Here is a 14,992-nt window from a genome sequence, read left to right as displayed (position 1 = left end):
AACGTGTTTGCTTCCACGAGTCCACTTACATCACTAAATTGTCAGATATACAGTCTTATGTTTAACTTGGGATTTTGTGTTTTACTTGCCTACACGTTTTATGGCTTTAACGATACTGCCATCTGGAAATGAGAAAGAAATCAAGTCACGCTGTATGATAAACAAAAAGTCTTTTAACCTCTGTGTCATGTTGGTTAATGATCAAAATAAAGAAACAACTACTGTGACAGACAAAGAAAAAATCACTTAAACCAGGACACATTGAATAAAGTCGCCATGTTATTCTGCCTTGCTTATGTTGACTAATAGGCAAATATTTGAACTAAATCAGTGATTCTAAAACGTTATTCTTCGGCCATTTGAAAAAAACGCAGTAATATTTCATACATCTGATACGGTGGTAGAGATCCCCTACGTATATGGGAAGGTTGCCTGGCAAGTTGTGCGCTTGCGCACCAGTGTACCTTGGCCACAATATACCCCGTGAAACCACTGAGCTCCTGTAGCTCAGTTGGTAGAGCGTTGGGCCTGGTTAGCCCTGGGTCGTGAGTTCAAACCTCACCGGGAGCTTGATTTTTCAAATCTTGCTTCGACTTGTCAGGAAAAAGTGGCTGATCCAGCTGGGCTGCATTGCCTGGGCTGCCAAGCCTGAAAACCTCATGATCGCGATACGTTAGCTGTGATCGCCAAGCAAGGACCTGCGCAGTGGGGCGATCCTGCCTATCATGCCATTGCATGAAATATTACTGCTATGTAAAACAGTACATGCTTTTTATTGAAGAATATGTACAGCCAATAGCGACAACTTCAATTTGTACCTGATATTGCTGGCGGGGCCGAGAAATGCAAGGCAAGACCGACAACCTCAAAAAATAATCAACGTAACTTGCCACTTGTCCGTTTCGTGTTCATTACAGGGAAATCCCGGTAGTCGTGCTCGATTATTCCAGTAGTGTAAACGCGGTGTGTGCCAGACTGTGCTGTGCCGTGCCAAACTGTGTTCGTGTGTAAACGGGCCTTAAAACGTAAAAAAAGAAAAACATCTGTAATTAACCAACTCTCACGTCTGGCAGCTGCATTGCATTAATGTGCGCGTTTACTGTTTCGTTAGTGGGGAAAATCGCAGCATATGAAACAAAAGGTTCACTAGGTCACTTCAGAAAGTTGCAAAAGATTTTAAAATTCACGGAATTTAGGAGAAGGGGCTGTAACGTTACGGCTAACATAGGTAAGCGTCCAAGATCAGTAAACTGGACAAAATCGGTAACCTAAATACGTGACTACAGCGGCAAACAGGGAGGGTACATATTTTCATCCAAGGGGGGTAATTGAAATCACGCTATACATTGCACTATGTCCATGATAGGTAAGTTTCTTAATTGTTAGGGTAGTCACGCTATACCTTGCACTATGTCCATGATAGGTAAGTTTGTTAAACGTTAAGGTAGTCACGCTATACCTTGCACTATGTCCGTGATGGGTAACTTTGTTAAACGTTGAACAATTAACGAACTTACCTATGATGGACATAGTGCAAGGTATAGCGAGACTACTCTAACGTTGAACAAAGCTACTTATTGCGTCACAATCCAAGGTATAACGGGACTACCCTAACAATTAACGAACTTGCCTATGATGGACATAGTGCAATGTATAGCGTGACTACCTTAACGTTTAACAAACTTACCTATCATGGACATAGTGCAAGGTATAGCGTGACTACCCTAACAATTAAGAAACTTACCTATGATGGACATAGTGCAAGGTATAGCGTGACTACCCTAACAATTAAGAAACTTACCTATCATGGACATAGTGCAATGTATAGCGTGACTACCCTAACGTTTAACAAACTTACCTATCATGGACATAGTGCAATGTATAGCGTGACTACCCTAACGTTTAACAAACTTACCTATCATGGACATAGTGCAAGGTATAGCGTGACTACCCTAACAATTAAGAAACTTACCTATGATGGCCACTCACAGAAAACGATTGGACCAAAAAATTCCTTCTACCTAACCCCATTTACTGATCATGAAATATCACAGTGTATACACTCACTAAAAACAGAAAAAGAATCTCATCACATCCACATACCACCCAAATTCATTAAAATGGCAAATGAAATCATATCGCCTCACATTTGTGCCATCTTCAACAAATGTCTACTGCAGGGAATTTATCCTGATTTATTAAAAATTTCCAGAATTATTCCAATACACAAGTCTGGCTCAACTGACCAATGTACAAATTACAGGCCCATATCTCTTCTTCCAACTTTCAGTAAAGTATTTGAAAGACTTTTGCATCGAAGAATTTATGACTACCTAGAAAAAAACAAACTATTGTATGAACACCAATTTGCATTCCGAAAAGGACATTCAACTGATTTGGCACTGCACAAAATTTACAATGAACTAATGTTAAACAATGAAAACAATCTTGTATCATGCTGCATATCGTTAGACTTATCAAAGGCATTTGACACAGTTGATCACAAAATACTACTCTCCAAAATGGATAAATTATTTGGCATAAGGGGAATCACTTCACAATTATTTCAATCCTACTTGTCAAACAGACACCAATACACAGTTGTTAATGGCATCAATTCATCACTTGCACCCATGACATGTGGAATTCCACAAGGCTCTGCACTAGTACCACTCCTCTTCCTGATGTACATTAATGATCTGCCTCTAGCTAGCACATTTTCCACCACCTTATTTGCCGATGACACATGCCTCATCATGGCAGCTGACAACACAGTATCTTTGAAAACAAAAACAAATAATGCTTTAAAACATGTATCCAATTGGCTTAGCGGTAACAAACTAACACTAAACACTAGCAAGACCTCATACATCCTGATCGGTAAAAACACCACAAACACCCATTTCTCTGTTCAGTTAGATCAAATTCCAATATTACGTAAATCAGAATTCAAATACTTAGGTGTTATTCTCCAAGACAACCTTCACTGGACCAGTCACATTCAACACTTGGAGACTTCCCTGGCACAATTCTGTGGTGTAATGTATAAATTAAGGAAATGGGTAAAACTACAAACGCTTATGGTTGCCTATTATAGCTGTGTCTACTCGAAGTTACAATATTCAATCACCTGCTGGGGTTTTGGAAATGCAAAGGCCTTTCACCACTTAAATGTTGTACACAATAATATTCTTCGCACTGCAACCTATAACAAGGCAACATGTCATGTTACACCCATATACAAAACTCTTGAAATTCTAAAACTCCCTGAAATTGTTAAACTAAAAACAGCTCAAATTATGCACAAGCATCACTTTAATCAATTACCTTTGTTTTTCAATAATTTTTTTACTCAGTCATGGCACAAACACTCCCATTTCACCAGACATGCAGATGGCTCAAATTATGTTATTCCAAAAATGAAGTCTCTATTTGCCCAGAATACGCTGCTGTACCAAGGTCCCAAAATTTGGAATGAATTGCCGCAAAAAATGAAAAACTCTGGAAAATTTGCTTTAAAAAAACACTACAAACAACATCTTTTGCAACTATACAACTGAAAGTATGTTTAATGTTGAAAAACACGTGCACATGTGCGACCCACGTGCTTTTCTTTCTGCCGCTAGAGCATGCACGCATCTGTCCGTACTCATGCGTAACTGAAGTAGTTTGTTTGATTGTTTTGTTCTCGTTATTTACTATTTATGTTTTCTACAACGTCTTTACATTTCCTTATTGTAAAATTTTCTTATTTTCATTGTTCACTTTTGCACAATTTTTCCGTTCGTCTTTATGTTTATGTTTTCGTTTTCATTATTCATCTTGTGTTGTTGAGTAATTACACCAAGGGTGACGCTTGGCACCGAAAACCTGAAGGTTCATCCAGCGTCCCCCTGCCCCTACTCTCGCATTCCCCATCCTTTTAAACTGAAATACTTTGGGCAAAAATAAACCAATGAATGAATGAATGATGGACATAGTGCAAGGTATAGCGTGACTACCCTAACAATTAAGAAACTTACCTATCATGGACATAGTGCAATGTATAGCGTGACTACCCTAACGTTTAACAAACTTACCTATCATGGACATAGTGCAATGTATAGCGTGACTACCCTAACGTTTAACAAACTTACCTATCATGGACATAGTGCATGGTATAGCGTGACTACCCTAACAATTAACAAACTTACCTATCATGGACATAGTGCAAGGTATAGCGTGACTACCCTAACGTTTAACAAACTTACCTATCATGGACATAGTGCAATGTATAGCGTGACTACCCTAACGTTTAACAAACTTACCTATCATGGACATAGTGCAAGGTATAGCGTGACTACCCTAACAATTAAGAAACTTACCTATAATGGACATAGTGCAATGTATAGCGTGACTACCCTAATGTTTAACAAACTTACCTATCATGGACATAGTGCAAGGTATAGCGTGACTACCCTAACAATTAACAAACTTACTTATCATGGACATAGTGCAAGGTATAGCGTAACAACCCTAACGTTTAACAAACTTACCTATCATGGACATAGTGCAAGGTATAGCGTGACTACTCTTACGTTTAACAAACTTACCTATCATGGATACAGTGCAAGGTATAGCGTGACTACCCTAACGTTTAACAAACTTACCTATCATGGACATAGTGCAAGGTATAGCGTGACTACCCTAACAATTAACAAACTTACCTATCATGGACATAGTGCAAGGTATAGCGTGACTACCCTAACGTTTAACAAACTTACCTATCATGGACATAGTGCAAGGTATAGCGTGACTACCCTAACAATTAAGAAACTTACCTATGATGGCCACTCACAGAAAACGATTGGACCAAAAAATTCCTTCTACCTAACCCCATTTACTGATCATGAAATATCACAGTGTATACACTCACTAAAAACAGAAAAAGAATCTCATCACATCCACATACCACCCAAATTCATTAAAATGGCAAATGAAATCATATCGCCTCACATTTGTGCCATCTTCAACAAATGTCTACTGCAGGGAATTTATCCTGATTTATTAAAAATTTCCAGAATTATTCCAATACACAAGTCTGGCTCAACTGACCAATGTACAAATTACAGGCCCATATCTCTTCTTCCAACTTTCAGTAAAGTATTTGAAAGACTTTTGCATCGAAGAATTTATGACTACCTAGAAAAAAACAAACTATTGTATGAACACCAATTTGCATTCCGAAAAGGACATTCAACTGATTTGGCACTGCACAAAATTTACAATGAACTAATGTTAAACAATGAAAACAATCTTGTATCATGCTGCATATCGTTAGACTTATCAAAGGCATTTGACACAGTTGATCACAAAATACTACTCTCCAAAATGGATAAATTATTTGGCATAAGGGGAATCACTTCACAATTATTTCAATCCTACTTGTCAAACAGACACCAATACACAGTTGTTAATGGCATCAATTCATCACTTGCACCCATGACATGTGGAATTCCACAAGGCTCTGCACTAGTACCACTCCTCTTCCTGATGTACATTAATGATCTGCCTCTAGCTAGCACATTTTCCACCACCTTATTTGCCGATGACACATGCCTCATCATGGCAGCTGACAACACAGTATCTTTGAAAACAAAAACAAATAATGCTTTAAAACATGTATCCAATTGGCTTAGCGGTAACAAACTAACACTAAACACTAGCAAGACCTCATACATCCTGATCGGTAAAAACACCACAAACACCCATTTCTCTGTTCAGTTAGATCAAATTCCAATATTACGTAAATCAGAATTCAAATACTTAGGTGTTATTCTCCAAGACAACCTTCACTGGACCAGTCACATTCAACATTTGGAGACTTCCCTGGCACAATTCTGTGGTGTAATGTATAAATTAAGGAAATGGGTAAAACTACAAACGCTTATGGTTGCCTATTATAGCTGTGTCTACTCGAAGTTACAATATTCAATCACCTGCTGGGGTTTTGGAAATGCAAAGGCCTTTCACCACTTAAATGTTGTACACAATAATATTCTTCGCACTGCAACCTATAACAAGGCAACATGTCATGTTACACCCATATACAAAACTCTTGAAATTCTAAAACTCCCTGAAATTGTTAAACTAAAAACAGCTCAAATTATGCACAAGCATCACTTTAATCAATTACCTTTGTTTTTCAATAATTTTTTTACTCAGTCATGGCACAAACACTCCCATTTCACCAGACATGCAGATGGCTCAAATTATGTTATTCCAAAAATGAAGTCTCTATTTGCCCAGAATACGCTGCTGTACCAAGGTCCCAAAATTTGGAATGAATTGCCGCAAAAAATGAAAAACTCTGGAAAATTTGCTTTAAAAAAACACTACAAACAACATCTTTTGCAACTATACAACTGAAAGTATGTTTAATGTTGAAAAACACGTGCACATGTGCGACCCACGTGCTTTTCTTTCTGCCGCTAGAGCATGCACGCATCTGTCCGTACTCATGCGTAACTGAAGTAGTTTGTTTGATTGTTTTGTTCTCGTTATTTACTATTTATGTTTTCTACAACGTCTTTACATTTCCTTATTGTAAAATTTTCTTATTTTCATTGTTCACTTTTGCACAATTTTTCCGTTCGTCTTTATGTTTTCGTTTTCATTATTCATCTTGTGTTGTTGAGTAATTACACCAAGGGTGACGCTTGGCACCGAAAACCTGAAGGTTCATCCAGCGTCCCCCTGCCCCTACTCTCGCATTCCCCATCCTTTTAAACTGAAATACTTTGGGCAAAAATAAACCAATGAATGAATGAATGATGGACATAGTGCAAGGTATAGCGTGACTACCCTAACAATTAAGAAACTTACCTATCATGGACATAGTGCAATGTATAGCGTGACTACCCTAACGTTTAACAAACTTACCTATCATGGACATAGTGCAATGTATAGCGTGACTACCCTAACGTTTAACAAACTTACCTATCATGGACATAGTGCAAGGTATAGCGTGACTACCCTAACAATTAACAAACTTACCTATCATGGACATAGTGCAAGGTATAGCGTGACTACCCTAACGTTTAACAAACTTACCTATCATGGACATAGTGCAATGTATAGCGTGACTACCCTAACGTTTAACAAACTTACCTATCATGGACATAGTGCAAGGTATAGCGTGACTACCCTAACAATTAAGAAACTTACCTATCATGGACATAGTGCAATGTATAGCGTGACTACCCTAATGTTTAACAAACTTACCTATCATGGACATAGTGCAAGGTATAGCGTGACTACCCTAACAATTAACAAACTTACTTATCATGGACATAGTGCAAGGTATAGCGTAACAACCCTAACATTTAACAAACTTACCTATCATGGACATAGTGCAAGGTATAGCGTGACTACTCTTACGTTTAACAAACTTACCTATCATGGATACAGTGCAAGGTATAGCGTGACTACCCTAACGTTTAACAAACTTACCTATCATGGACATAGTGCAAGGTATAGCGTGACTACCCTAACAATTAACAAACTTACCTATCATGGACATAGTGCAAGGTATAGCGTGACTACCCTAACGTTTAACAAACTTACCTATCATGGACATAGTGCAAGGTATAGCGTGACTACCCTAACAATTAAGAAACTTACCTATGATGGCCACTCACAGAAAACGATTGGACCAAAAAATTCCTTCTACCTAACCCCATTTACTGATCATGAAATATCACAGTGTATACACTCACTAAAAACAGAAAAAGAATCTCATCACATCCACATACCACCCAAATTCATTAAATGGCAAATGAAATCATATCGCCTCACATTTGTGCCATCTTCAACAAATGTCTACTGCAGGGAATTTATCCAGATTTATTAAAAATTTCCAGAATTATTCCAATACACAAGTCTGGCTCAACTGACCAATGTACAAATTACAGGCCCATATCTCTTCTTCCAACTTTCAGTAAAGTATTTGAAAGACTTTTGCATCGAAGAATTTATGACTACCTAGAAAAAAACAAACTATTGTATGAACACCAATTTGCATTCCGAAAAGGACATTCAACTGATTTGGCACTGCACAAAATTTACAATGAACTAATGTTAAACAATGAAAACAATCTTGTATCATGCTGCATATCGTTAGACTTATCAAATTTGACACAGTTGATCACAAAATACTACTCTCCAAAATGGATAAATTATTTGGCATAAGGGGAATCACTTCACAATTATTTCAATCCTACTTGTCAAACAGACACCAATACACAGTTGTTAATGGCATCAATTCATCACTTGCACCCATGACATGTGGAATTCCACAAGGCTCTGCACTAGGACCACTCCTCTTCCTGATGTACATTAATGATCTGCCTCTAGCTAGCACATTTTCCACCACCTTATTTGCCGATGACACATGCCTCATCATGGCAGCTGACAACACAGTATCTTTGAAAACAAAAACAAATAATGCTTTAAAACATGTATCCAATTGGCTTAGCGGTAACAAACTAACACTAAACACTAGCAAGACCTCATACATCCTGATCGGTAAAAACACCACAAACACCCATTTCTCTGTTCAGTTAGATCAAATTCCAATATTACGTAAATCAGAATTCAAATACTTAGGTGTTATTCTCCAAGACAACCTTCACTGGACCAGTCACATTCAACACTTGGAGACTTCCCTGGCACAATTCTGTGGTGTAATGTATAAATTAAGGAAATGGGTAAAACTACAAATGCTTATGGTTGCCTATTATAGCTGTGTCTACTCGAAGTTACAATATTCAATCACCTGCTGGGGTTTTGGAAATGCAAAGGCCTTTCACCACTTAAATGTTGTACACAATAATATTCTTCGCACTGCAACCTATAACAAGGCAACATGTCATGTTACACCCATATACAAAACTCTTGAAATTCTAAAACTCCCTGAAATTGTTAAACTAAAAACAGCTCAAATTATGCACAAGCATCACTTTAATCAATTACCTTTGTTTTTCAATAATTTTTTTACTCAGTCATGGCACAAACACTCCCATTTCACCAGACATGCAGATGGCTCAAATTATGTTATTCCAAAAATGAAGTCTCTATTTGCCCAGAATACGCTGCTGTACCAAGGTCCCAAAATTTGGAATGAATTGCCGCAAAAAATGAAAAACTCTGGAAAATTTGCTTTAAAAAAACACTACAAACAACATCTTTTGCAACTATACAACTGAAAGTATGTTTAATGTTGAAAAACACGTGCACATGTGCGACCCACGTGCTTTTCTTTCTGCCGCTAGAGCATGCACGCATCTGTCCGTACTCATGCGTAACTGAAGTAGTTTGTTTGATTGTTTTGTTCTCGTTATTTACTATTTATGTTTTCTACAACGTCTTTACATTTCCTTATTGTAAAATTTTCTTATTTTCATTGTTCACTTTTGCACAATTTTTCCGTTCGTCTTTATGTTTTCGTTTTCATTATTCATCTTGTGTTGTTGAGTAATTACACCAAGGGTGACGCTTGGCACCGAAAACCTGAAGGTTCATCCAGCGTCCCCCTGCCCCTACTCTCGCATTCCCCATCCTTTTAAACTGAAATACTTTGGGCAAAAATAAACCAATAAATGAATGAATGATGGACATAGTGCAAGGTATAGCGTGACTACCCTAACAATTAAGAAACTTACCTATCATGGACATAGTGCAATGTATAGCGTGACTACCCTAACGTTTAACAAACTTACCTATCATGGACATAGTGCAATGTATAGCGTGACTACCCTAACGTTTAACAAACTTACCTATCATGGACATAGTGCAAGGTATAGCGTGACTACCCTAACAATTAACAAACTTACCTATCATGGACATAGTGCAAGGTATAGCGTGACTACCCTAACGTTTAACAAACTTACCTATCATGGACATAGTGCAATGTATAGCGTGACTACCCTAACGTTTAACAAACTTACCTATCATGGACATAGTGCAAGGTATAGCGTGACTACCCTAACAATTAAGAAACTTACCTATCATGGACATAGTGCAATGTATAGCGTGACTACTCTTACGTTTAACAAACTTACCTATCATGGATACAGTGCAAGGTATAGCGTGACTACCCTAACGTTTAACAAACTTACCTATCATGGACATAGTGCAAGGTATAGCGTGACTACCCTAACAATTAACAAACTTACCTATCATGGACATAGTGCAAGGTATAGCGTGACTACCCTAACGTTTAACAAACTTACCTATCATGGACATAGTGCAAGGTATAGCGTGACTACCCTAACAATTAAGAAACTTACCTATGATGGCCACTCACAGAAAACGATTGGACCAAAAAATTCCTTCTACCTAACCCCATTTACTGATCATGAAATATCACAGTGTATACACTCACTAAAAACAGAAAAAGAATCTCATCACATCCACATACCACCCAAATTCATTAAAATGGCAAATGAAATCATATCGCCTCACATTTGTGCCATCTTCAACAAATGTCTACTGCAGGGAATTTATCCTGATTTATTAAAAATTTCCAGAATTATTCCAATACACAAGTCTGGCTCAACTGACCAATGTACAAATTACAGGCCCATATCTCTTCTTCCAACTTTCAGTAAAGTATTTGAAAGACTTTTGCATCGAAGAATTTATGACTACCTAGAAAAAAACAAACTATTGTATGAACACCAATTTGCATTCCGAAAAGGACATTCAACTGATTTGGCACTGCACAAAATTTACAATGAACTAATGTTAAACAATGAAAACAATCTTGTATCATGCTGCATATCGTTAGACTTATCAAATTTGACACAGTTGATCACAAAATACTACTCTCCAAAATGGATAAATTATTTGGCATAAGGGGAATCACTTCACAATTATTTCAATCCTACTTGTCAAACAGACACCAATACACAGTTGTTAATGGCATCAATTCATCACTTGCACCCATGACATGTGGAATTCCACAAGGCTCTGCACTAGGACCACTCCTCTTCCTGATGTACATTAATGATCTGCCTCTAGCTAGCACATTTTCCACCACCTTATTTGCCGATGACACATGCCTCATCATGGCAGCTGACAACACAGTATCTTTGAAAACAAAAACAAATAATGCTTTAAAACATGTATCCAATTGGCTTAGCGGTAACAAACTAACACTAAACACTAGCCAGACCTCATACATCCTGATCGGTAAAAACACCACAAACACCCATTTCTCTGTTCAGTTAGATCAAATTCCAATATTACGTAAATCAGAATTCAAATACTTAGGTGTTATTCTCCAAGACAACCTTCACTGGACCAGTCACATTCAACACTTGGAGACTTCCCTGGCACAATTCTGTGGTGTAATGTATAAATTAAGGAAATGGGTAAAACTACAAACGCTTATGGTTGCCTATTATAGCTGTGTCTACTCGAAGTTACAATATTCAATCACCTGCTGGGGTTTTGGAAATGCAAAGGCCTTTCACCACTTAAATGTTGTACACAATAATATTCTTCGCACTGCAACCTATAACAAGGCAACATGTCATGTTACACCCATATACAAAACTCTTGAAATTCTAAAACTCCCTGAAATTGTTAAACTAAAAACAGCTCAAATTATGCACAAGCATCACTTTAATCAATTACCTTTGTTTTTCAATAATTTTTTTACTCAGTCATGGCACAAACACTCCCATTTCACCAGACATGCAGATGGCTCAAATTATGTTATTCCAAAAATGAAGTCTCTATTTGCCCAGAATACGCTGCTGTACCAAGGTCCCAAAATTTGGAATGAATTGCCGCAAAAAATGAAAAACTCTGGAAAATTTGCTTTAAAAAAACACTACAAACAACATCTTTTGCAACTATACAACTGAAAGTATGTTTAATGTTGAAAAACACGTGCACATGTGCGACCCACGTGCTTTTCTTTCTGCCGCTAGAGCATGCACGCATCTGTCCGTACTCATGCGTAACTGAAGTAGTTTGTTTGATTGTTTTGTTCTCGTTATTTACTATTTATGTTTTCTACAACGTCTTTACATTTCCTTATTGTAAAATTTTCTTATTTTCATTGTTCACTTTTGCACAATTTTTCCGTTCGTCTTTATGTTTATGTTTTCGTTTTCATTATTCATCTTGTGTTGTTGAGTAATTACACCAAGGGTGACGCTTGGCACCGAAAACCTGAAGGTTCATCCAGCGTCCCCCTGCCCCTACTCTCGCATTCCCCATCCTTTTAAACTGAAATACTTTGGGCAAAAATAAACCAATGAATGAATGAATGATGGACATAGTGCAAGGTATAGCGTGACTACCCTAACAATTAAGAAACTTACCTATCATGGACATAGTGCAATGTATAGCGTGACTACCCTAACGTTTAACAAACTTACCTATCATGGACATAGTGCAATGTATAGCGTGACTACCCTAACCTTTAACAAACTTACCTATCATGGACATAGTGCAAGGTATAGCGTGACTACCCTAACAATTAAGAAACTTACCTATCATGGACATAGTGCAATGTATAGCGTGACTACCCTAACGTTTAACAAACTTACCTATCATGGACATAGTGCAAGGTATAGCGTGACTACCCTAACAATTAACAAACTTACTTATCATGGACATAGTGCAAGGTATAGCGTAACTACCCTAACGTTTAACAAACTTACCTATCATGGACATAGTGCAAGGTATAGCGTGACTACTCTTACGTTTAACAAACTTACCTATCATGGATACAGTGCAAGGTATAGCGTGACTACCCTAACGTTTAACAAACTTACCCATCATGGACATAGTGCAAGGTATAGCGTGACTACCCTAACAATTAACAAACTTACCTATCATGGACATAGTGCAAGGTATAGCGTGACTACCCTAACGTTTAACAAACTTACCTATCATGGACATAGTGCAAGGTATAGCGTGACTACCCTAACGTTTAACAAACTTACCTATCATGGACATAGTGCAAGGTATAGCGTGAATACTCTTACGTTTAACAAACTTACCTATCATGGACATAGTGCAAGGTATAGCGTGACTACTCTTACGTTTAACAAACTTACCTATCATGGATACAGTGCAATGTATAGCGTGACTACCCTAACGTTTAACAAACTTACCTATCATGGACATAGTGCAAGGTATAGCGTGACTACCCTAACAATTAACAAACTTACTTATCATGGACATAGTGCAAGGTATAGCGTGACTACCCTAACGTTTAACAAACTTAGCCTACCTATCATGGACATAGTGCAAGGTATAGCGTGACTACTCTTACGTTTAACAAACTTGCCTATCATGGACACAGTGCAAGGTATAGCGTGATTCCCGTAACAATTAATGAAGTTACCTATCGATGACGCAGTACAGGTTAAATGATTTCAATTACTCCCCTTGGATGAAAATATGTACCCTCCTTGTTTTCCGCTTCAGTCACTTGTTTAGGTTACCGATTTTGTCCAGTTTTCTGATCTTGGACGCTTACCTATGTTCGCCGTAACGTTACAGCCCTATATGGAATTTAGTGTACGTACTTATGTAAAAACGTAACAGATAAGCTTTAATGTCCGTCCTCTGTCAGTTTCGATACGATAAAGATTTATTTGCCGCAGTAACAAAGCGCGCAACAGCCAAAAGTTGCTGCCAGGCGCTCTGATTACCGTTAATTCCATACGTTTTTCTTCGCTTAAGTGTAAATTTTCGTTTTTGGTGCTCGGTATATTTGTATTTTTAAACAGTTTCCACTTTTGCCTGAACGTTAAATTTTTTCCACAAAAGAATTTAGAGCTGCGCCACATGCGTTTAAGTAAAAACAAGTTTTCGTTTTCTTTGCCTTTCCCCGCTCGAGAAGCCCATGGCTTTTACACGAATTTTGATGAAAAACTCCTATTCAAAACAATGCATCTTCAGCCAATCTTTATCTGCAATATTGTGACATTAAACTTTTTGATAGCGAATGGGCTGATCCGTGAGTTAAGTTATATGTCTGGGTGTCTGCAGAAATTAAATCCTGACGCGATGGTAAAAGAAATCGTATTTATCACACAGAAAGACATTAGTAGCCTTCGTACATGCAAGGTGGTTTTCATCACACCACCATATGACCAACACTTTTTTAGTTATTGGAACTTGACTCCGACGACTTGACGTTTGACGAGTCTAAACATGTTGCTGGATCAGGAGGCTATGGTGAAGTTTGGTACGGTTATCACAGAGGAATGCAGAGAACTGTTGCTGTAAAGCTTTACAGAGTAACTGGTGGACCTGCAGATAGAGCACTGGTAGTAAACACGTGAGTGTAACTATTTTTGGACCAATTAACACTGTGTTTGGCTTAACTTCTGTAAATGTTACAGAATTAAGGAAGAAATAACATGCCTTCATCAAGTCAACAATGACAATATTGTAAAAGTTTTGGGCTGGGTAAATTTGGAGTATGCAGTTGGAATAGTCATGGAATATTGCTCTTTGGGAAACCTGAAATCACTTCTTTTGGATCGAAGAATTCATCTTGGCGTTTATTTACGTGTTCGCTTGTTGCTAAACATTGCCAAAGCACTTGAATGTTGTCACAGACTACCAGGAAAACGCTTGATCCATGGAGATGTTAAACCTGAAAACATTTTGATATCTATTTTGCTGATGGCTAAACTGTGTGATTTTGGGAATGCAGAACTCGCAACCTTAACTGGTTCTGCAACAGTTGATCCTTCAGCTAGAAGTAGTAAGGAAAACCCACAGTATACACCTTATTACACAGCACCAGAAAAGCTCCGTGATCTCACTATGAGACCAACAAAAAGCCTTGACATTTATGCATTTGGGTTAATTGTACACATGGTTCTTACCCGTGAGATGCCTTATCCCAGATGTAATCAAAGAACTTTATTAGAAGCCATTCAAGATGGTTTAAGACCAAACTGTGATGCAGTGTGAG

The 14,992-nt window shown here is 37.8% G+C and overlaps 1 protein-coding gene across 1 annotated transcript; it reads left to right on the top strand.

Annotated features, from left to right (window-relative positions):
• The first annotated feature begins 14,073 nt into the window (after nt 1-14,073).
• On the top strand, nt 14,074-14,991 carry LOC145890063 (receptor-interacting serine/threonine-protein kinase 1-like). The gene is made up of 3 exons (XM_082981136.1): nt 14,074-14,133; nt 14,175-14,347; nt 14,412-14,991. The coding sequence occupies exons 1-3, from the start codon at nt 14,074-14,076 to the stop codon at nt 14,989-14,991; spliced, it is 813 nt and encodes a 270-aa protein (XP_082837262.1).
• The last annotated feature ends 1 nt before the right edge of the window (nt 14,992 follows it).

The sequence above is a fragment of the Ascidia mentula genome, chromosome 1 (genome assembly GCF_947561715.1).
Source record: "Ascidia mentula chromosome 1, kaAscMent1.1, whole genome shotgun sequence".
Taxonomy (NCBI): Eukaryota; Metazoa; Chordata; class Ascidiacea; order Phlebobranchia; family Ascidiidae; genus Ascidia; species Ascidia mentula.
This window is presented reverse-complemented; position numbering and strand designations above follow the sequence as displayed.

Coding starts and splice junctions, on each gene's coding strand:
- LOC145890063 (XM_082981136.1), top strand. CDS start 14,074: ATGGTAAAAGAAATCGTATTTATCACACAGAAAGACATTAGTAGCCTT. Junction 14,134..14,174: donor GTAGCCTTCGTACATGCAAG/GTGGTTTTCATC, acceptor ACACTTTTTTAG/TTATTGGAACTTGACTCCGA. Junction 14,348..14,411: donor AGAGCACTGGTAGTAAACAC/GTGAGTGTAACT, acceptor TAAATGTTACAG/AATTAAGGAAGAAATAACAT.